The 24,184-nt window shown below is 33.2% G+C and overlaps 1 protein-coding gene across 2 annotated transcripts in view; it reads left to right on the top strand.

The window, feature by feature from the left end:
* LOC106460765 (acetylcholine receptor subunit alpha-like 1) overlaps window positions 1-23,417 on the top strand; it is a 40,372-nt gene extending 16,955 nt beyond the window's left edge. The window contains exons 2-7 of one of the 2 annotated variants that reach the window (XM_022387553.1): window positions 682-839; window positions 4,022-4,066; window positions 5,297-5,406; window positions 19,043-19,223; window positions 20,536-21,363; window positions 23,196-23,417. In XM_022387553.1, coding sequence (XP_022243261.1) covers window positions 4,025-4,066; window positions 5,297-5,406; window positions 19,043-19,223; window positions 20,536-21,363; window positions 23,196-23,393 — 1,359 coding nt within the window. In that variant the 5' untranslated portion in view covers window positions 682-839; window positions 4,022-4,024 and the 3' untranslated portion in view covers window positions 23,394-23,417. The remainder of the gene's footprint in view (window positions 1-681; window positions 840-4,021; window positions 4,067-5,296; window positions 5,407-19,042; window positions 19,224-20,535; window positions 21,364-23,195) is intronic. The other variant, XM_022387552.1, reaches the window with a different exon arrangement.
* The last annotated feature ends 767 nt before the right edge of the window (window positions 23,418-24,184 follow it).

The raw sequence follows: 24,184 nt of genomic DNA, 5'->3' as shown, positions 1-24,184 counted from the left end.
AAGTTTAACATAACAGCAAATGTACAACGTTTATGTACATTTGCTGTTATGTTAAACTTATATTAAAGTTTTTCTTCATTACCCATTCGAGCCGTCTCCAGCCATTATTAGTCTCAAAGTGGGTTCCTAGTCATCGAAAATAAATATTAGTTGAGACCTGTATACAGCTATGTGGGACTATCAGCTTTTGCAAGTTGTAGTTAATGCTTTACTTATAAAGCAAAACTGTAAACACATGGTTATGAAATTAGATTAAATTATTAGCTTTAAGACTTTGTTCCAATAATATCATGTTGATCGACATCATACCAATACGCCCTCTGGCTGCAATTCGTGGAACTATGGCATAATTATCCCTGGTGTCTATGACGTCATCGTCTCTAATCCTCCCCCATTGCCTGATGTTAACTCACATATATAGCCCTCTGGCAGTGTGCCGTGCAACAATTGCCCTGACTACTAGTATGGCAGAAGGAAGAATCAATCCAGGATAAAGAAAATGTCAGCAGCTTTATTATACGAGGAATGTCAAAGAAAGCAAATGCCAGCATTAGGTTTGATGGGATTTTCTGGAGACTCATTAAGCTTAATTAGAAGTCCGCGATTTTTTCTAGCTAAATCCCATACAGTAGCTATAACATTAATGTCTGTCTTCTCAACTATTTTATCTATGTCCAACAGAGTGATTGTTCCGAAGATGCCACCACATTGAAACTAGACTGGCTGCTTCCAATTTATAATGAGACCTCTCGCCAAAATAAGTTGTTCACAGGGGCCATACACCTTGTCTTCACCTGGATCATATAGAAAGAAAACTATGTTGGGCTTATCAAAATCTGGTAGTAATATTGTTTTGTTTCCCATAAAAAGAAATAACTGAGTATTGAATCCTGGTATACAAGTAAAAATTTTACTTATCATTTTAGTGTTGTAAGACAAGGCAGTGGGTAACCTCTGGAATGAAGCATCTTGTAGGCTTTCTTGAAACTACTCAGAAGCTTAAAGCAAAGCTAGATCTTTTTTCTTCAAACAATTTTACGTTTCATTAACAATTTTCTTTATTTAATTAAGCTGATGTGAAAATACCAATCACTTAAGATATTTCCTACTTGTATCAGTCTATTTGATGATATTCTTTCCTTTAGTTGTTAAATATCTTTTATCAAAGCTTGGAGACGGGGTTTTTCTTTTTGACACCATGATAACAAATTCTGTTCTGTTTCAAACCTCACACTTAATCTTAAATCATCGGAGCAATTTGTACATTTGAAGGCTTTTTGTAGTAATTTTGGATTCATTTTTATCAGTCTGGCTGCACTGAAACGTAGATTCATTAACTGTTCTCCTATTGTCTTTTTATATATTTCACTTCTCACATCAGCACTTTTGATTGACAGTTGCTAATGTCACCGAATACGAATCGATATTAAGCAAAATCTTTGATGAGCATATGTTACTTTTACGTTTTCGATGAAGATTTCTTAGTTTTTGCTTTCATATTCATCTCAAGCTTTTTCTCCAAGAAATTAATAGAGCAACTCAGGTCAGTGTCTGGATTAATACTGCCTGCTCAAGGGTAAGCATGAACCTAAGCTTTGTGTAAAAGGTTACATTTTTCGATGAATTTTGGAATAAAAGTCCGTTTTCTTATAGATTCTTGATTTCTGTAACTTGCAATTGCACACTCTGGCATAGTAACATACACCATAACTTAAACTTTAAACAAAATAAACGTAAAGAATATCTAGTATACTGATTCATTTAAAACACAGTGTAGTCTCACAACTATGTAGTGCAGCTGTTAAAATATGACTATGTTCTTCAGTGAAAAACTAATACTCGCCAATGACGTCATTGTTTGACAAGGAAGAGAAGCCTTTCCCAACAAATGGATTAATCTAATCTTATTACATTGTGCTTCTATAGGCCTTAAATCCATCGGTCCTCGGGATAAATGTAACCTGGCAGATTTCGTTGTGTTGAGGCATTATGCTGGGATCATCTGGTGGATGTGACTGACAAAGAGGTTCAATAAGTTATCAGTAGAGGGTAAGAATTTGTGAGGGGTTCTCACTGGCATGGAGTGAGGTCAGCAAGTATGAACCTTTGATACAGAAAACAGTGGTGAGCATATTAGGTTCGAATATCAAGAAGATAAATTGGTGGCAAAGAGGTAGTTTGACATGAAAAACGATGTGAAGAGCATGACTTTCCAGTCCCTAGAGGCAACGATAAAAGTTGGAAGAAACAGAGTCAGATAGTGTGACTGTATGTAAGGCAGAGACGCATGAAAGTCTTGTATGTATACAACAGAAGAGGCAGATTCAAATCTCAATAATTCCTGATAACCAATGCAGAAGATGGAGATGGAAGGGGTCTTCTTGTTGATAACCATCATCTTAGCTTTCCGGATACGATGTTTGTCAAAAATAACTGTGAGATATTTGACAATATCCAAAACTGAATGTGAACTTTGACATCTCAAACATTAAAGATAAACGGATTGCGACAAGGACGGAATTTGTGCTGAGTATGACCAAAAAATGCAGCTCTGGTTTTGGTGACAGCAGTGGAAAACGCCAACAAAAGCATTAAGCCAAAAAAGTGTTAATAGCAAAGTGTAGAACTCTTTAGAGGGTGATCATTATTGGGCAGGTGGTGACAAGAGTTGAACTATTTGTATATTGGAATTGTTCATATACAACGCCCTCAATGAAGAATAAATGTAAATATTATATGTATGGTGTTTTGAGATGTTTTATTTACCACAATGAATCTATATTTATATATGATTTGAAGAATATGTAGTTTTGATTCTATTAATTTATTGTTATGAATTATTCAGCCGACAAACATCAATATATACTCCACCATTATATGAAGCCTATCTTATTCTTTTGATTTGTTTTTGCCCATGGTTACTGATGAGGTGTGAGATTATCTGAAACCGTTATAACTCAGTGATAAGTGGTAAAGTTGGGCTTCCCATTTATTTTTAAACATAGCTATGGTTTTCGTGAAAAATTGAGTTTTTTCGTGATTGAGGAAAAAGAATAAGATTGTTTAAGCCAAAGACATAGTTGAAGCAATTTTTAAAGATCCTACTGATGATGGTTGATAGAGTTTAATGTGAGGACAAAAACCAGTTTTGTCCACCCAGGAGGACAATATATTGTTAATTTATTGCAGATTTTGAATTCTCAAAAAACAAAGTTCCTAACTTGTGGAATCATGCGTTTATAATAAGTAGATTCGAAATTCTGTGAAAAAATGGTATATGTTGAAATACTGAAAGATAAATGAATTACACTATTTTGGGCACAATGAAGGGTAAAATAATGCCATTGACTCTTACAGAAATATACTACTACTATGTATGTATATACCTTGTAGACCTTAGGTAATTACTTCGTGAAAAATCTTTGCTTATTCCAGTAAGATGATAATATACATTTATTTTAAACTTGGTAAAAGCAATGTCAAATGGTGTTATAAAGTGATTGAACTTGCCTCTGTGGACTTTGACTATAAGGAGACAATTATTTAAAGCTCTGGATACAACCGTGGTAACCAACAGTTATTGTGGTGATTTTAAAGTGAATACCATAGCCTTGTATTTTAACAACAGGGATAGAGGAGAACCATTTGTCTTGTCAAAGGATGTTCTAAAGTAATTGAACCGCCGAAAAAAAAAAGAGACGATTATTTAAAGCTCTGGATACAACTGTTATAACCAATAGTGTAACGAGGTTTTGTACTTAAGTTTGACTTGTTTTGAATATATTATTTTAAAACAAGTGGATTGTGTGCTGTCCGTTTATTGTTCGAATTTATCGCCAACAACTCACAGACACCTACTGTAAATAATTCGGCCCCATAAAACTGGCAAGCAACATCAGCTATAATAGCTTTTATACACTCACATAGATTATTATTTCGACCTCTATTGTTGATATAAGCATTGCGATTTTTATATGATAAGCGAAACAAAACTTTTGTAATATTTTCTGGATTTTTTCAGAACATGAAGAACCAGATCATGACAACAAATATGTGGGTAAATCAGGTGTGTTTAAATTTTTATTTTAATAATAGCCGTTTCCTTTAAGCAGGTAAGATCTTATCATTTTTAAATAATGTTGGCAAGTTATTTTATGTTTTTAGTTGGTTCAGAAGTTGTAGATATTTAGATAAACATTATCTCCCATCATTAAGTATGCTGTAATTAATACTAATTCGAAATGTACATACATGTGTTACAATTAACGAAAGTTATATAACGTTTTTTCTTCGATATAATGCGCTTTCAAAATCTTAATTTCGCTTACATTAACAAGTCCTTTTTTGTTGTTAAAATAGCATCAGTAAATATTTGTTCGGTTTGACAAAAATCTCATTTATTAATTGCGTTGCTATTGGAAAGGCTGAGTAAATGACATCGTAGATTGACTTCACGGTGTGAATTGAACACTTGAAAAAAGCAAAGGTTTTAAAAATATTTGAGATCCCAATATATCTTGATAGCCTCGTGGGTTTTGTGAATAAGAATCCAACATTGTAAGTGGTTAGTGTTTCATGCTGCGATCAAAGTAGCTGTTGAACACTTTCTAACATTTCAGTTGTATGAGTGTTATAACAGTAGTAGGCTTTTTGTTTGTTTCTTTATGAATTTCGCGCAAAGCTACTCAGGGATTATCTGCACTAGCCGTCCTAATTTAGAAGCGATAAACTACCGAGAAGACAGCTAAGTCAATATCACCAACTGCCAATTCTTAGACCACTCTTTTTTACCAATGAAGAGCGAGATTGACTGTCATATTATAACGCCTCCACGGCCGAAAGGATGAGCATATTCGATAACGGTATACATATTGCGAGTAGACACCCCTAACCACCAAGCCATGCCAGGCCCGAATGATGGACATTCTCTATAATTGATTCAAAGAGCTAAACATAGCCTTTGTGGGGTTGGGGTTACTGACTTCCTGTCTTCTCTCTTGCCAGTTGTTTGTAATTGGACACAGCTATACCTAAATTCTTGAGATTACTGATGTGAAAGTTAAGTGTGCGAGTGCATAAAGTGCTTTTTAGGTTAAAAGTTCTAATATTTAAAAAATAAATAAATCACTGGACATAACACGAATTTGATCTTTTGATATTTAGTGTTTTTAATTTTCAAGTGGTCCTGTCTTTTTCAGTTTCATCAATGTTTATTTTCTTTTTTATTATAAATTTTATTTCCATAAATTTTAACAAAACTCGATTTCGATAAAGCCTCAAATATGTTTCATTTCAGGAATGGTCCGACCACAAACTTAGATGGGATCCTCGAGAATATGGAGGGGTCCGTCAGCTATATGTCCCCGCAGAACAAATATGGTTACCAGATATTGTGCTCTACAACAGGTAACATGTTTTGTATATATCAAAACTAAACCTTATGTTAGGGTCAATTTGATTCAAATTTTTAAAAATATTCCAAAATCAAGGGATCTTTAAGTAACTAAATGGGTAAAGAGGGTTAACTTTCCAAGAAAGAACATCACGACATTTTATCAATCATCATAAACAGTGTGTGTAACGCCAAAATACAGGGTGGTTATATGGTCAGCATGGTTACTTGAAACAGTTTTAAGGTGAACCATGTCATGTACAAACGAAATATTTTGTGTACATGCATAAATGAACATGATCTGTGCATCTCATTTACTTCTGTAAATAACACGAGGCGACGCCACTATGAGAACTGTACAAGTTTGCCAGCATAATTTTCTGCTGTTGCATCCATTCTCATAACACAATATTGCACCTTCTATGATCCATTATCATGTACACATACTATTTCGCCCGTATGACTTTATAACATGTAGAATAATGTTAAAGTTGGCTGAGTAAGTATAACATCAAAGGGTAGCATCAATAGACTGGAAAATATACCAAAGACAGTCTGGGTAACTTAAAAAATAAACTATTAAACCACTTAACAAAATGTTCTTCTAACCATTAATGGGGAAAGTATGTCACTAAACAATCTTTGATTGATAGAAAAATAGTTTTTACTCATTTACATAATAGTCAGTGCAGGATAATCGCATTAGAGCATTCTAAACATAAAATAATCCATTCTTGCAGAGTTATACTAAACTCCAGCAGAATCGACTGTATAAAAAAAACAAATCATTACAATTTTTAATCACACGATCAAATACTGGTTAAAACATTTCTGGAAATGAAAAGTACGTGTTGGTTTTTAGCATCAGACAATAAGTAGTTGCAAACCAGTTGGATGTTTTCATCCTTTAACTTGAACGTTAAAAAGCGACAACATAATTCGGCATGATGAACGATTATACTACATGTTTGAACGTAGTTTGAATAAATGAAAAAAAAAATTAAACGAAGACGTGTGCGAATCAATTAACGATAATTTCAGTTGCCTTTTTTAACTAACATGATTATCTAAGCATTTCTAATATATGACTACTCAACCTACTTAAATATTCCAGTTTAGCTTCCTAAAAAAGACAAAAAGTTTCTAATGGTAAATATATCAACAAACTAGTAAGTTAAAATAATAAATATACAACATTAAAAATAAATACACAATTAAGATTATATCAAAATAATGACTGTATGTGTTTCGACGTGTCACACATCACTTTCATTATTTTGATATGATTTTAATTGTGTATTGATTTTAACGTTGTATATTTATTATTTTAACTTTATACACAAGTAAGTTCTTAAAATGATTTATTATTTTCTATTCATATTTAAATCACAGACCCGTAGGAAGAATGTTTGATAATTTGTGAGATAAAAAAGCAAACACATATTGTGCGTAGCACAATCATGCTAATGCTACGGGTGTTTGGGGGCATGTACCCCAGAAAATGTGTAAAATCTAGGTGCTATGAGATTAAATCTGCAAGCAATTTTGCATAAAATCCACAAACATCCAATGAAAAGTCAACAAATCATCATTCTGTTGGAACACTGCATGGGGAGCTAGACATAAATTAACATAAATATGCATGTTTTATTATAGTAAAGTACTGTACTATCTATATGCAGAGTAGTTATTAATTGTTAAATTATATTAATAATTCAAACAACTCTGTACAATAACAGCATGTTAGCTATTTGAATCATTGGCTATCATATATGTACATGTATGCACTACTGAAATAACATGTTAGCATGCTCCATTATTTTGGTGTGCTTTTCCATAAATAACTTACATACAGTTTCAATGTTGATAGTAATGTCATAATGATTATGTATTAAAGCTAGTGCACTCAGTCTTTATTCTGTTTGTATATACCTCAGTTAATTATCCAACCAGCGGAGAACAGATGCCGAACGTTCACGAACGTGGCAGTGTGGCAAAGAGTTTCAGTAACATAAAGATAACTGGTACACTGAAGCACGCTTTTAAGCAGTCAGCTAGTATCTGGAGCCTGTCCAGGTGTGGTATAGAAAACCATCTTGTCTTCCATCGATGAAGTTCTTCATCAAAGATATCAGTATTTGGTAAATCTTCCCTATAAAAATCTATAGCCTGTCTGATATCAGAGATAGAAAACTCCTGTGTGAATTTTGATGGCATAAGTTTATGAATTGGTGCTGCTTGCTTTACATGTGTATCAAATCTGAAGGAAATATTACTGATAAAGTGGTCAGGAAAAATAATGGTTACCGTTTTCTCAAAGTAATCCTTCACGGAACTATATTTTTAATTTTTACGTTGGGCTTGTCGTTGACTAACTCGTGGCTTGCTAACATTTGTTTGCAATGTTACTGCTGTACTTGAAGATACGATGTGAATAATCATCTACGTTCACTTTCAGTCAAGTTAGTACTTTACAGCATTGTTCTATTAGGGAAACACCAGAAAACATGTCTTGAGTTGGACCTTCCAAATTTACAGAAGCTTCTTTTATATAGTAAAGGGAACATTGTAAAGCTGTTAAACAAAAAACGAATTCAAAGGATTCCAGTATTTTTAGATAAGTCATAGCATTTTTCTTATCTTCAGCAGCCTAAGTGTCATTAAACACTTGAAAATTATTATTTACATACACAATAGCCTCACACTTGCGAAGTAAGAATGGATGACATAAGCAGAACCTTTCCCAACCTTCAATATTCTCAACCCAGCATGTAATGCATACATTGAGTAGTGGAAGACGTGATGAAGCTTCTCCTTTCTGGATGCTCTTTTCATATATTGTCTTCAATAGTACCCCACGTTTAGTTGATTATTTAATCCAAATAGTTATTCCTTTAACTCGATCGATATAGTTTCGTATTGGTGGAACTGAATATGAATTTATATTAGCACGATTAAGTGATTGATCCGTGCAACGAATGTACAAGGCCTTGCTTTGCATATCTCGAATTTGTTTTTGGACACCAGGTCTTTCGCCAGACATGGTGAATACTCCATCATATCTCTGACCATGCAATTCATTTACAGTATATTTGTAATTGCACATACAATAAATGCTGCTCTGACCTTCTGTAGCTTATATATATATGTTCTTCCCTAATTTCACAGTTGTCATCTACAGAGTGGAGACATATTGGTAAATGATCTAGATTGTAAGAAGACACTTCATCAGAGTAGAATCCAGCCTTTTTTACTTCATCAATAATTTTTACACGTATTACATTATAGCCTATGATGTCATTTAGTGAGCATGAAAATAAATATGTAGCATAGAATGGTTGCTTCAAGTACAACAGATTTTTACCCAGTTGTTAAATGATTTGTTGCAAGTGCTACTTCATCACGTCGAGTATGCACTGGAAGAAGGGTAGCACAAGGACCACAAAAAATGCCATCAAAATTTGGGATATATAATAACCATGGGTATGTTTCAAGTGAAGCTATTCTAAACTTGTGGTTACACCCATGAGAAAAGGTGGTGGGAAAAACTTTTGGTGGTGCCACATGCTTATAAAGATAGGAATACTTTTCAGCAGTTGCTAAATTACTAATAACTTGGCATTTTTCATGAAGTGATTTTGTTGGTGTCAATAAATTGCCAATGCCAATGTATGGCTCATCAGTGACTATAGAAATACCATGACAAATCTATGATGACTCCACGATTGCTGTAGTGCTGTGCGATCGATGATGATGTTCCAGGAAGAACAGAGTTGTCAGTGACTGAAGCAGTTTGAGACTCAAGAAACCAGTTTGCATATCATCAATGCCATCACTTTAAGAATATATCTCAATTGTTTCAACCTCACAAGCTTCACATTTATCGCTAGCACCAAAGAAAGACAGATGGTAACTGGATTGTGTCATTATCAGTATCTGAAAACAAAAATATATAGCAATTTTAAAGAGGCGACCAATATATAGACTTAATATAACATTGTAGTTTATATGATACATAAAATCTATAGTAAAGATTATTGTTGTACTCATCTACATACAGATGAGTTATGTCATACATAAGTATTCCTGGGATTGAACACAAAATTTGTAATTTGAAACACCAGACATGGGCAAAGCACAACACAATGTAGCTATTCTAATTACATGCCAAAGGTTTCATTAGCAACTAAAACAGCAAAGCTGCTTAGCAATTTACCTTGGTCGTCATGTGCCAATCCTTTACTTTTGTTGGCAAAAAACATTCGTATGTCGCTGCAATCAATTTCACGTAGGCGCTTCATTCTTTTCAGTAAGATGTGTCGAAAGTCTAGCTTATATATCGTATACTGTGTAGTCTCGCGAACCAGAAACGTACTTGCATGATGGGTAATTTTCAAATGGGTTTAAGATTAGCACAATTCTCAGCTCCTTCCTTGTACGAAAATAAAAACCTACAAAAATGGTTAAATCTCAAACCCACACTCAGTTTATAGTTCTATTTCCGTGACACAACGAAGTTTGCTTTTGCTCAGAACCATGTATGTTAGATATACACCATTGTTTTAGTTTAATGGGAGAGTCATGATTTGGATAGTTTATATAGTGTGGGTGTCATACTTAATAATTTTTAAAAGGGAGAGTTTATGGCACGTTTGTTTACGTAATTATTTACGAATCATATGTTGTGCAGTGTGTACGTTCAATTGTTATGAGTAAAAAATGTAACGAACATTTGTATATATGCTTCACTTATTTTAATATATTATTTTGAAACAAGTGGACTCTGTTGCTGCTTATTTATTGTTGAAATTTATCGCCAACAAGTCACAGACTGTAAAGAATCCGGTCTACAAAACCTGACAGAAGCAATATGGCTTCGGCTTTTCATTACAAAGTGTCAACAGAAGCCATTGCATGTGACTATTTCGAACCAAAAAAATGCTAATGCTAATGAAGGTTATATAGAAAACGTTAAATACCATAAGCGGCTGTGCTATAACTACATAAGCATAATTTTTTGATGTTTCAAAAATAAAAGGTGTAGGCGACCCCCCTCGAATCATCCCCCCCCCCTGCGTACGTGCGTGAATCAGTGAGTATTTAACAGTAACAGGTGTTATACTTATAGCTGTTTTAGGTTTCAACACGTATGGAGACATCTAATTGCACTTATTTTTAAGGTATTAGTAATTCGTTCAAAACAAGATACGCTATAGAATTTTGGAAGAATAGGTGATCTAATGAAGATAAATGTTTTGCGGAAGGCCTAGTAGACAGTGGCATACAACAAAGTGTACATAAACAGATCTGTTTTATTGTTCAGTTTCTATCACTAATTCTCAGGGGTAAAATGAGTGCGTATGTATTTTTTACATTGCATTGAACAGACAAAGCAGAAGAGTTAAATAGTGTTATTCTTAGTGAGATAGTTAGGTTCATATTATATATACATATATATATACTTCACAATGAATTAGTTCACTTTATTACTTCATTTCAAAAATAAAGCATGAAAGCAAACATTTTTTTAGAACGACACAGCCATTTTGAAGCACGGCAAGATGTTGTTCACTACAGTGTAATCTTAATATGAAAAACGAAATCTCAGGAAATTTTAAAGATTTAATCAGAAGTTCCTAATGAATAAGAACTGCTCTTGTAAATTATTTTAGTTTTAAGGTTTTTTCAGCAAGTAATTGTTGGGAAGTACTATAAACAGTTTAATATTTGTTTGTGTTATATCACTAAAATAAGTAACAATACACCTTTTGTTCTTTGTAATCATTAGAAAGTGGTCTGAGATTAATATAATAAATATTTTTGGCCATTTGAGTTGTGTCTTTCACAAGAAAATAACTAAAACTGATTACCAGCACGGGGGGGGGGGGGTGGTTGGGAGACGTTTGCAAGGCACTGTATATACCCAACGGTTTAAGTATCACCTTTGGACTAAATGATTATAGTAGCTCAGTAGTTGTAAGATATTTCATATATTAGTAAAAAATAGAAAGCCGTAGCAACATCCTGTAGCGGACTGTGGGCGTAGCCCTTGAATAATTTAAAATCACGTGATGCGAAAGCCCGCATTTAATTGACGACCTTTTCATTGATCCATGTTTTAACCGCATTACATATCTCGTATTTCTCTTATCTTACTGTGTATTGGTGCCTGATTGTATTAAATGCACTCTGTGTTTGAATGTTTAGACAACTCATTTTATGGAGTTTGTGCACTACATAAAAGTAACGAATGAACCACTAGATATTTTTCTCAGTGATTTAAATTATGTAAATTTTAGAGGGTACGAAAATGTTAAATATACGACTTCTAGATAGAATTTTATAATAAAAGACAAAGAGCACACCCTCTCCCTGTCGGTAATTCAGCAGTAAATCTGAGGATTCATGATCCTAGAAAGCGATGCCAGACCACAGATAGCCTATTGTGTAACTTTGCACTTAACAACAAGTAAATAAACAAACGACACATTGTTTGATAAGAATTACAACGGACAACACGTTTTGGTCTTTATTTTACCATTACCTTGCCTTTTTCAAAGGTTAAACAGTACATGGAATCATTTTTGAAACAAAAATTAATTAAACCTACAAAACAAATTCAGAAAATGTTTATCTTTCAAATTCTACTTATTGATCAAGTTACATGTTTTTCCTTCTTTATCCTGTGAATTTAATCAAACTTTTTACACTAGGACATTGAAACGCAAATATTTATCATCTAGTTTATTTAAAACCGGTGTAGTAACAACACTCCTACACCCATATATGTTTTCAAAACAATTCAGTAATTATAAGGGAACTATGCTGGCATAATACGGGGGGGGGGGGGGATGACGTTATATGTAAATACTATGCAAATTGATAATTAACATCCAAATAATGCTGTATTGGTTAACGGTTAATTAGATGCTTACTATATAAATAATATATGCATATAATAATTAATATTATCACGTTTTAATATCCAATTAATGTTATTATTAATTATCTGTTAGTTAATTAGATTATTGGTATAGAGGTAATAACCGAATTTAATATTTTTTGATAATTAATATGCAAGCCCTTGACGTCAGCGGATGAATATTATTTCATTTGATGTGCAGTTTTCGCTTTTATAATTAAACTATACGCGTTTTTCTGTTTGAAAAGAACGACATACGGTGATTTTAGTACATTGTTATTTTACTCTATAATAAATAAAGGACTCAGACATATTGTGTATTTTACATTTTCAAATATGTTTTCTTTTACTTGTATAAAACCCCAATGTATTTAAAACAGGTATTGTTAATATATGTTAGTTAAACACAGACTTAACGACACTGAAACATATAGTAACAAAACCTCAAATTTGAGATACACTACAATCAATTGAAATAAATAACAGCATTAAATTTAAGCATTCTTTTGTAAGCAAATAACGACATAAGATTATTTATTCTTTCAGCAGTAATAAAGGACACACATCGCTCTGCTAAATACAGTCCGAAATAATGTCATTTGTCAGAATCTGAAAATCTGATCTTCACCAATTATCAAAATAAAAAGGCTTTTAGTTATATTTCTTAATGGTACAAATATATACCAGGTTGTTGTTGGGCATAGGATTCTTCTACAGTAGGTGTATAACTTGTTAGCGATAAATTCAACGATGAATAATCAGCACGCACTTCACTTGTTTTCAAAATTATTTATATTTAGAACAACTTAACGTATGTACAATAAATTCTTCAGCACTATAGATATTATGGGCATATCATAAATACTAAATATGCAGTTCTCTCTTTCTTGTCAAATATCCACGTAGGCTTATTCAATTACTTTAGAACTTCAGTTGACAAGCTGAACTATCTTCTCTATTTCTATCGCACTAGTATTCTTTGCGATTCACTTGTGGCGCGAGTTACCGCAATCGTTTGGTCTTCTTTCTTCTGAAGATTTTCTGTTCCTTTTGTCAAAGTGCACTCAGGTTGATTATATTACTTTAAAACCACACTTTGTCGGAATATAATTATTTTCTTATCTCCTTTTCTACTGTTAGTTTCACTCTAACATATAAAACGTTAGGCCTATCACTTCTACGGTACTTAACTTCACTCCCACTATATTCTCTTTCGCTATTATCTGTCTGTCTGCTGCTTCCCGCTTGTCTCACGCTATTTATATTGTTATGACAGCGGAAGTCACGCGACGCTGGGAGCATGCGCGCTGGAGTTTCTAGTAGGATCGTGACTTAGCTGGCAACCTCACAACGTCCCAGCGTTTGCTAGACGCCCTCTTTTTTAGTATATAATTTTGCAGATATATAGATAAAGAGACATATAATTCAGTCAAGCGAGCGGTAGTGACGGTAATATAATGAGAGTGTTTTGTTATCCAGATTGCAAACGTATTGACAGTGGAAAATCTGTGCATTGCAAAGTTGTATCGAGAAAGAATAAACTAGTTATAATTAAAGAAGGACTTGTATCGCTGAAGTTTCTCGGAAAGAATTTCTATGGGAAATTAACAAACAAGCAGATACGTAGCAATATCTTTATCACTTAATCGTCTGTCCGTCTTCTATATTTTCGACGTCAATATATTGCACGTGACATTCGATAATCTTAACATCAATGAATTATTAATAAAACTTCCTACAATTGTATGCTTTTAACTCTTATTATAACAATAAATAAACAATAATAAAATATTCACTCACAAAAAATAATCAATAATATCTATAATATCTCTTATATCATGAAATCATGTTATTATTAAAGATGTGGCGATACAGAGATACGATACTCGTATCGTAAAGCCGAGATATGATTGTATCGATACGATATGATTTAGATATATTCACAAAATTTGGCAAGCTTTCAATAAACGTTGTCTTTTGTATAAAAAAAAAAAAATCTGAATTTCTAATAAAGAATTTTTGCTCAAAATTAATGATTCAATAAAGGAAGATAAGTATTGAGTACTACATGTTTTCTTTATTTCCAGCTGCCATTTAGTTGATCAAACCTGAGAATTTGAAAAATCACTGTAAAGTGCTTAAATAAGACAATGTCAGCAATATAAATAATAAATTACAGATAAGACTGTCAAACTTTGTAACAAACCGTTAGTATCTAGATAAATATCGTATCGCGGCATCAATATCTACATAGCTATCGTATCGACTATTATGATGAGATACGCACCCCTAGTTATTAATTAGAGCTTTTCGACTTTGGTAAATTCTAAGAGACGCATACAATGTTTTTGATTTACGTTAGCAAATTTCTAACGCACCGCTCGCCCACCACCAAGTGGCATAGCGGTATGTCTGCGGACTTACAACGGGTTTCGATACTCGTGGTGGGCAGTGCACAAACAGCGTATTGTGTAGCTTTGCGCTTAAGTACAAACACGACTTCCGGTAAAAGTTTGTCATTTCATTAGAATCAAGTCATTAATATTGTAGTTTTTGTATTTAGATTTAATTATATGTCCTAAAAAGTTACAAGTAAATTATTTGAACGAGATAGTTACTATAGCTGGGAGGGAGAGAAAATAAGTCTAGCTCAGACTTTTTACACTGACAAGACATTTCATGGGGTAGGAGAGACATGATTACTCATAGAAAAAACTGAGTCGATGTTCTTCATCTCGTGGTTTTAGAAATTCTGAACATGGGGCCGGTTTTGTTACTATTTGTTTCAGTGTCATTAAATTGGTTATTCAACTGACATATATTAACGATATCTGCTTAAAACATATTGGTTTTGTTACAAGTAAAAGAATAACCTATTTGAAAATGTAAAATACGAGATTTGTCCGAATTCTTTACTTGTTATAGAGTAAAAGTATGATCTACTAAAATCATCGAATGTCCTTCTTTTCAAACAGAAGAATGCGTATAGGTTAATTATAAAGGCGAAAACTAAATCCATTGAAATAATATGCAAAGATCAATGTTAGCTCTTTGGTGATGATGTCAGTCTCCTAGCAATGTGCCTTGTGGTGATGATGTCATCAGTCTCCTAGCAACCTTGTGGTGTTGATGTAATCGTATGATGCAGTCTAGCAAATCCGATTTCTTGAAAAAACACCCGCCTGCGTTAAGGGATTGAACATTAATTATTAAAAAATGATTTGCTATTATACTTTACTAATAATTGCATATTGATATAATTAATTAATTTTTAATTAACAGAAATAATATTAGATATTAAAACGTTAGGATTGATTAATATGTGCATATTAATTAAAGTTTACATATCAATCATAATTAAGTAAGTAATTATGCATATTAAATCACTTCAATCTGTGTATCATTTACGTAGTAATCATCTAATTAATTGACCATTAATTAATAAATTAGCTAAGTATTATTTATTAACTTCCATATCATTTACGTATGCATGTTGATTACATACGATTGTAACGGTCTGAAATAACACGCCTCTACAACCAGAGTTCAAGGAAAAAGCAATTTATTAAACTGAAACAATAAAATTCAGCACTTACCAAAAACACAGTTGATAAATATCTGCCCGATCAGGACTTGATACTAATGTTAATCTTCTATATAAAGACGAAAAGCCGTCCGTATGTCACGCCGACATCTCGGCCGTTGAGGTACCAATCGACACGCAACTTGCATGAAATGACGACATTTTCTGCCGCGACAAGCAAGTTTGTCTTTTTAAACTTCTTCCAGCGATATATATATCAAAAAGGGACGATGCGCTACTTTGAGCATATAATTGGATTTTAGGGTAGGTTGGTAGAGATTGTGATGAGTAATAAAATGAAATCGGGTATATGCACGCCTCACGCTTGGTATTGCTGACGTACAAAAATCCTAATAATTGGCTGAAATTCCCCATTACGTTCGCTTGGTTGTCAAAGAGACAAATTGACATAACATCACCAAATTTTGTCCAATGGGACACCTCGACCGTATCCTGACTGTTGTCCTATATTTCTTTGTTCCCTGTTTACATATTTTATTTTCTTGAAACAATGCACAGGTAAGTACCCTATTTGATTATTAATATCACATTGCACAGATCTATTACGGCATTCAGTTACATTAATTGCTTCACTATTAACAGTTTCTTGTTTATTATTCTCGTGATGTTCAAAGAAGCACATCAGCAATAGATAGAACAAAGTAGCATTCTAAGTATACTCGTAGAGAAACGTGAAATTGTGATATTATAAGCTTCATCATTTCTCTTTCTGTAGCTTCAGGGTTCCATAATTTATGAGTTTTCACAGCTTTCCATTAGCGTGGTGCTTTCTGCTAAAGTCATTTCTGATCTGAAAGCATTCCACCTTTATAGTGGCACTCCTCTCAAACAAGAAGCCACATATTCCACTGATTTTTATTCTCAGGTACTTGATAAATATAAAAATGCCTTTTCAAACTTTTAAGAAACTTTAAGACATTAAAATCGGACTTACCATCAAAATTCTCAAGAGGCAGGGGTGGTGGGTTGACTGAGGTGACGTAAAATCGATGAATTGTCCATAGGACTATAGGTAAAATGGACTCTCGAAGTTTGAGATTGATAGGAAGGAGACTTCGTTTCTTTTGCTAATAGATCAGTCACCATAGATGTTAGCATTTCCACCTGTTTCAACAATACCGACACAGACTGCTTCATGAGATTCGCTACTTTCCATAGTTAAATTGCATTTAACTGAACTTAAATTACTGCTGAAAAATCATTTGACACTGAATTAAGAAACAAACAATCAATCCAACTCAACCTTTATGAAGAAGCGTCCCTGTTTGGGCGCCAATGTAAGAATCTAAAATAACATGCCACTACAACAAGGTTCAACAAAAACAATTTATTATATTGTAACAACACTGGGAATAATATTTAGCACTACCAAAAACACAATTAATAAACACGTGCCTGGCCAGGGCTTGATACTAACATTAATGAACAATAAAACATAAATATTAGTATTAATTACTTCATCTAATGGAATCAGGAAAAAAGAACCAGAAGAAGAAGAAAATTCTAAAATCACTCTTCTATATTAATAACAATATCGAGTGACAAACAGCAAAAATTCATTAACTATATTATTCACTGACTATCTCGTGAGTCGTGACTCAGCTTATGAAGCTTATGGTAGGGTATTTATTCACCTCATTAAGTCACGAGAGTACATCTCATGTGATCATAAATTTACATAATCTTTTGCTACATTAATAATACCTGTACATCACTGCTAGAGAAGTTGGTATCTGTTCCATAATACTACATATTTATTCAAAATAAGCGCGATCAGCTAGAAGGGAAGTTAATGTTTTAATGTAATTAAAATTCATAGGTAAACTAAAGGGTAGAAGGAAGGAATAATAGTTGAACGATAAACAAAACCATAACAAAAATATATAGAATTCGCTATCTCAAATGACGTCACCCCTCCCCACTTCCGCCAACATAGTGACCTTATAACTATCCATTTCTATACGCTAAAGAATCAAACCTGAAATCACACACATAAAAGTAAGCTTTGCCAAGAATTCGTTGTAAAATGTTTCTCGGAAAATACTAGAAATCCGAATCACCTTAAAAACGAGCAGAACATTACATTGTAATAGCAGAACATTTGGTAAAATAATCTACATTTTTCACCTATTTGAAGAAATTGCCAAATTTCCAGTTCACCAACAAATAACTTCTGATAATTTTTAGTATTTCAGACTTTTGTTCATTTGCTCATATTCTCTTATCTGTTAACACTAAAATCTGGAGTCGACATTAAAGAACATGGTAGCTGTTTAGGTCATCACAATACACGGCAAACGAAAATAAAGTGTTGAAGTTAGATTTAAATGATATCTCAGTATTACTGCTTTGAAACAATACAAGTTTTGTGCTCACCAATACACCTTGTGCAGGGAAATCATTGTTTGAAAATGAGTTATTCTCCATATTTGTGTTAATATTTTGGGTAAAAGTCCATTGTCATTGGCAAATGTACCTAAATATCACCTGTTTTCAGTGCTAAACTAGTCAATATACACTGGGAGAATCTGGAAGTTATGCTTACCCTAATCTTAGTTGCAAATGTGTGATGTCTGCATGAAATGTAAATTTTGTGGAACCATTTTTACAGAACTAATCAGTATCAAAACAACATTTTGGGATTCTAATAATGGCTGGAGACGGCTTGAATGGGTAATGGAAAAAAAAAAACTTTAATATAAGTTTAACATAACAGCATAAACCGTCTCCAGCCATTATTAGTCTCAAAGTGGGTTCTTCGTCACCGAATTTGAATTTTGGGATTCTCGTTGCGTTTTTAGAAGCAAGAGATAACCATAAACTTATGCACAGTTTTATATCAGAAATCAGTCTAGCGGATTTTCGCTTCAAAGTTTCTACTAAAACATGTCAATTTCTGTGTAATTGACTCACGATTTTAAAGTTAATAAAAACTATTGATAGAATTAACATAATAACTTATAGGATAAATGTAAACGTTCGTAATACGAATTCTAAGAAATAATTTTTCTACTATGTATTAGTCAAAACAGTATAGATATACAAAAAATGATATCAATAAGTAGAAAATTTGTTATTTTTATTTAAAATGTAGATTTTTTCTTTTAAATGTTAACTTTTTCAGCGCTGATGGAAACTATGAAGTCACAATCATGACCAAAGCTATCATCCATGATGACGGAAAGGTAGTCTGGAACCCCCCAGCCATCTATAAAAGTTCTTGTCAGATAGACGTTCAGTACTTTCCATTTGATCGCCAGGAATGTCACATGAAATTCGGATCCTGGTCTCATGATGGTTACAAGGTATATAACACACAGGGTTTACAAAAATGTTTGTTTATGTATATGTGCTGATATTTACTAATCCCTTTATTTTTTTTTATTTATTTATTTTTTTTTTTTGGTTTAAATCCTTTATAAGCTTTTCTTAATAAGATAAATGTATTGTGTTCGGTAACCCTTTGATTGGGAACGTGGATTAATTATATAGCTATTTAATGTTGCTTCGTGGCATAAGTAATCCATTTCATTACTAAAATGTTTTACAATTTCATATAACAATTTTAATTCCCGTATCCATAAAGGTTCCGTATATAATTGGGTAAAAAGGTACCTATGTCAACCATATACATTTGTTTGATATCTGCGAAAGGAGGGCTAACATCCGTTATGATGTGCTACTCCTGCTATTTTTGTTTTCTCTTTCAAACCATATGATTTTGATTTTGTGACTGAAATTTCAGAATCATAATATAACTGATAACTGAAATGATAAGAACAGCAAAACAAAGGGTGCATCGCTGGAAGTCGGGGGGTTCAGAAATAAAACAAAACTTAGATTTAGCTTAAAACTTGTGAAATTAAACATATATATATATAAACACTAACTGGCTTTCCACATTCTTAGAACTTATAATTAATAACAGGCTGGGCCACCTTTTGCCCATGATAGGACGTGAGATAGAATCTTTAAAGTTCTGTAAGATGTTCTCAGGCTTTTTCACATTTAATCTTTAATATTGTAAGGAATTCATGGAACGTGATGACAGACGATAATTGATGGCGAATGTGTCTTTTAGGTTCATCCCACAGATGCTGAATTGGACTGACATACGAGGATTGTGGTGGCCAAGCAATGGTGCTATGGCTGGTCTTTGCTAAATTTTGGGTTGTATGCGCTCCTTGTAAGCCAAATATTACATATACGACTGTGAATTTAATAGATCTATAAATTGTATAAACTAAAACACATATATAACACTTATATATAAGTACCTAACGAAAATTGTTTAACTAAAGTAAATGGCTTTTCATTGACCGGCAACAATATTCCGATCGACGCTTGCAATTTTGTATCATGCCTAAGTTGGTTATTTTTAGATGTGTCTATTGTCACTTGTATCGCAAGACAGCATGCACTGTCCATTACTTATTTTTGAAATGTAATAGCGGACTAACAGCATCAGAGTACGATAACGAATAACTCAAAATATTTTTTACTTATTACCAAAAGTATTCAGTAATTGCTTTGCTAACTCCCCCACAGGTCTTAGTTTTATTAAAGACCCCTAGAAACTTTAACATGAAGAGTTTCAAAAGCGTAATTTCCTTACAGGTTGACCTAAAACATTTGAAAGAGATCGAAAACTCCAGCCTGGTGCCCCTGGGAATCGACTTGAGTGAATTCTACTTAAGTGTTGAGTGGGATATTATGTCTGTACCAGCTAAGCGCAAGGAAAAGTTTTATGCTTGTTGCGCTGAACCGTATCCAGACATTACCTTTAACATCACCTTACGACGCAAAACTCTGTTCTATACTGTCAATTTGATCATTCCCTGTGTGGGCATAGGCTGCTTGTCCATAGTAGTTTTTTACCTTCCTTCCGACAGTGGGGAAAAAATCACTTTGTGCATTTCCATACTTCTTTCGCTAATTTTCTTTTTCTTGGTTCTTTCGGAAATTATACCCTCCACATCTTTAGCTCTGCCACTTCTAGGGAAGTATCTCCTCTTCACTATGATTCTTCTTACCGTAACTGTGGTCGTAACCACAGTGGTTCTAAACGTCCACTTTCGATCGCCTTCTACCCACAAATTGAAACCTTGGGTGAGGAAAGTATTTATCCGCACACTCCCGAAAATTCTTCTCATGAGAGAACCACAATACAAGAATTACAGTGACATGGACGACAAACAAGATGGGGCTGGCATCCGAAACGTAGATGGACAAGGTCGAACTTCTAGTGTTTCGGAAGCACAACGCTCTGGCAAAGAAAATAACTCCCAACCTTTTGGCCGCTACACAGTTGAAGAAATCATTATTCAAGAACTTCAGTCAAGTCCGAGTTATCTTGAAAGAAAGCTTCCGGAGAGATTGGAAACTACCATTCACAACGCCATGTTTATCGCTCAACATATTGATAATCAAGATGACTATGATGGCGTAAGTACATTGATTTCATTACAGATTTGGGGGAAATGAAAACTAAGACTATAGAATGATTACTGCAGTAATGCATTATAAGAAAAAAATTCTTCGCGTGAAACCAAACAGATAAAGTATTAGCGCATCAATATATAAATTGACTTTGTCCGTCAGTCCCTTTACGACTTTGGGACTTTTAAATATCAATGGATCTGTTTGATCACTAATAACTTCAGGTTGCGTAACAAAGGGCAGATACTTTAATCTGTTGAACTTTAGATGAACTAGTGAATCCACATTTTTCATGTTAGGAGAAGGTATCAAAATTGCATAAACAATAAAAAACTCTAAATCTCATATATACAACGATTTTCTTAATTTATTTTATAATTGTCGTTGCTTTTAAAAATCAATTTTCAACCAATTTTAAATTTTCGAAACATACTAAGAATAAAAATATTCACTTTTGCATTTAGTATATTTAGTCCTTTATCAGTGCACTTGATGTTAAATTCTATCTGTTCTTTATCAAATTCTATCTCTATTAGAATCATATACGGTAAACATTGTATTTCGAGACATTGAAAAGTATTTTATAACAATTGCATACAACATATTATAAATGTACAACAGCACATAAAACTTTAAGATTACCGATGAGAACCACGTGAACTTTTTAAACACTTTCCTCTCAACCAATGCACCAGATTATTTGTGGGTCCGTGACTTTGTATGTTCCAGGACCCGTAATAACATACGAATCACACAAAAAAGGTAAACATAAATACTATCAATATTACATTTAACCCAATTAATTCCTGCTAGGATCCTCTGTGTATTTTTGTTGAAAATGAGTGATTTCACTCAATTTTTGTGGTCAGTTCTTTACATTGAGAATTATAAAGGAAAAACATGAAGTTATGCAATATGTAGACTCCATCGGTAGTAATCAATACAAAAACAATCGGGTAATTTCACGGTTAAAAAATAACAGTATTTATCCCTAAAATGAGAACTTGGTAATAATAATTGAGACATTTTCGCCAAAGAGGCACCACCTTCTCTTCACGTTACTCGTTATATAAAAGAGTAATTTATGTGGGAATAAAAATGTGTAGTGATTCTAGCGTAAATATTATGTTATTAATAGCAATACTTTTGTTATGGGATTGCATCAAACACATGAAAATACTTTGGGTAATGAAACCAAAGTTGCATTTACAGCCGTTGTGTTGAATCTAAATTGCTCTAGACTGATTACGCAAAACATACTTGATATTTTGGGTTGTTAATTATATATATTAGGAGTTATGCTCATTATTGTACACTTTGTTTTCATCACTGCATCCTTTATAAAACTGAATAAACTTTTCATACACATGGAAGTGCGTATTTTTCAAAACTCTATTCATTTGTTGCTGCATTGTTCAGATTCAATGTATCAGGGTATCTGTTCATAAAGCTTTAATAAGACAAATTACAAAGGTTCATTATTTAACTAGAGATATATTAAACGTGCAGTTGCAAACTCTAAGCAATTAGTTTTTCTTTTCACCAGTCAAGTTATTCTATCTGGTGTCTCTACATCACGACATTAATTACTTGAATAAGCTAAAGTAACAAATTAGGGTCGATAAGTAGAAAAGGAGTTTCAGTCATGTTACAATAAAGTAATGATACAAGACACCAATGTTTTTAAATTATAAACCTACGAAATATAATTACCAAGTATTTTTAGTGAATCTTTGACAGTTCACAAGAAATAGGTTTAGTAGAAGTATAATGCATTGTACAGGCATATGAAAGAATTGCCTATGATATAACCAGTGCATATTTTATGCTTGTTCCAGATAAAAGAGGACTGGAAGTACGTTGCTATGGTACTCGACCGGCTGTTCCTGTGGCTCTTTTCTATAACCTGCTTAGTTGGCACTATTGGCATCCTTCTCCAGTCACCTTCATTGTATGATACAGAAAAGCCCATTGACGTTAAACTGTCCAGGGTGGCTCAGATGCAGGAGAAGCTCCATGATTGGTTCGACATATAGTTTTCTTCGTAAAAAAAAAAAAAATCCTCACTACGAGCGTTATTTTTCACATGTATCAATTTTTCGTATCAGTGTTCCCATCTCTTTATCATGATATAAGGACCAATTTTCATCTCATATTATTCTCTATTAAGCTAATGAACCTGAAACTTATGAAAATGTAACAATAATTCATGGCAGTAGTTGTGTAAATTTGGAAGTTCGAACCTAATTTAACTAACACCGAGATGTGACTATATTTTTATCGATACATACGATGATGGAAGGTAATAACGTACGTACAAAAGGTTAAACATATTATAATAAAAGATTTTCTATTTTTCTTTAATGAGATCCCCGTGGTGGCTCAGTGTTACTTCTGAGAACTAGTAACGCTAAAAAAAACGGATTTGGATACAGATGGTGGGCAAAGCACATGTACCCTATTGTGTAGTTTTACGCTTAACAACAAACTTTAATGGGAAATGATTATATTTCAATTACTCGAATATTTACATAGTATTAAACAATTTAGGGATTAATTTGTTATGATTGTCTCTTTTGAATTTTCCATAGTTGTTCAAAGTTTTTTAATAGCTTTCTTGATCTCGTTGTCACAATTCAACTCTTTAAGATGGCGTACTACATTCACGCCATAAATGTATTTAACTTACATTGGGATAGTGGTAAATATCAGCCAACTTCAAAAAATATAGGTCTTAAATTACAAAAGTATTAATAATATATCAAGAAATCAAAATATATTTTGAAATTTGAAAATAAAAGTCTTTAATGACATAACCGTTTTAAAT

Source organism: Limulus polyphemus, unplaced genomic scaffold (genome assembly GCF_000517525.1).
Source record: "Limulus polyphemus unplaced genomic scaffold, Limulus_polyphemus-2.1.2 Scaffold832, whole genome shotgun sequence".
Lineage (NCBI taxonomy): Eukaryota > Metazoa > Arthropoda > Merostomata > Xiphosura > Limulidae > Limulus > Limulus polyphemus.
The sequence above is the reverse complement of the archived record's forward strand: the minus strand, read 5'-3'. Positions and strand labels throughout refer to the sequence as shown.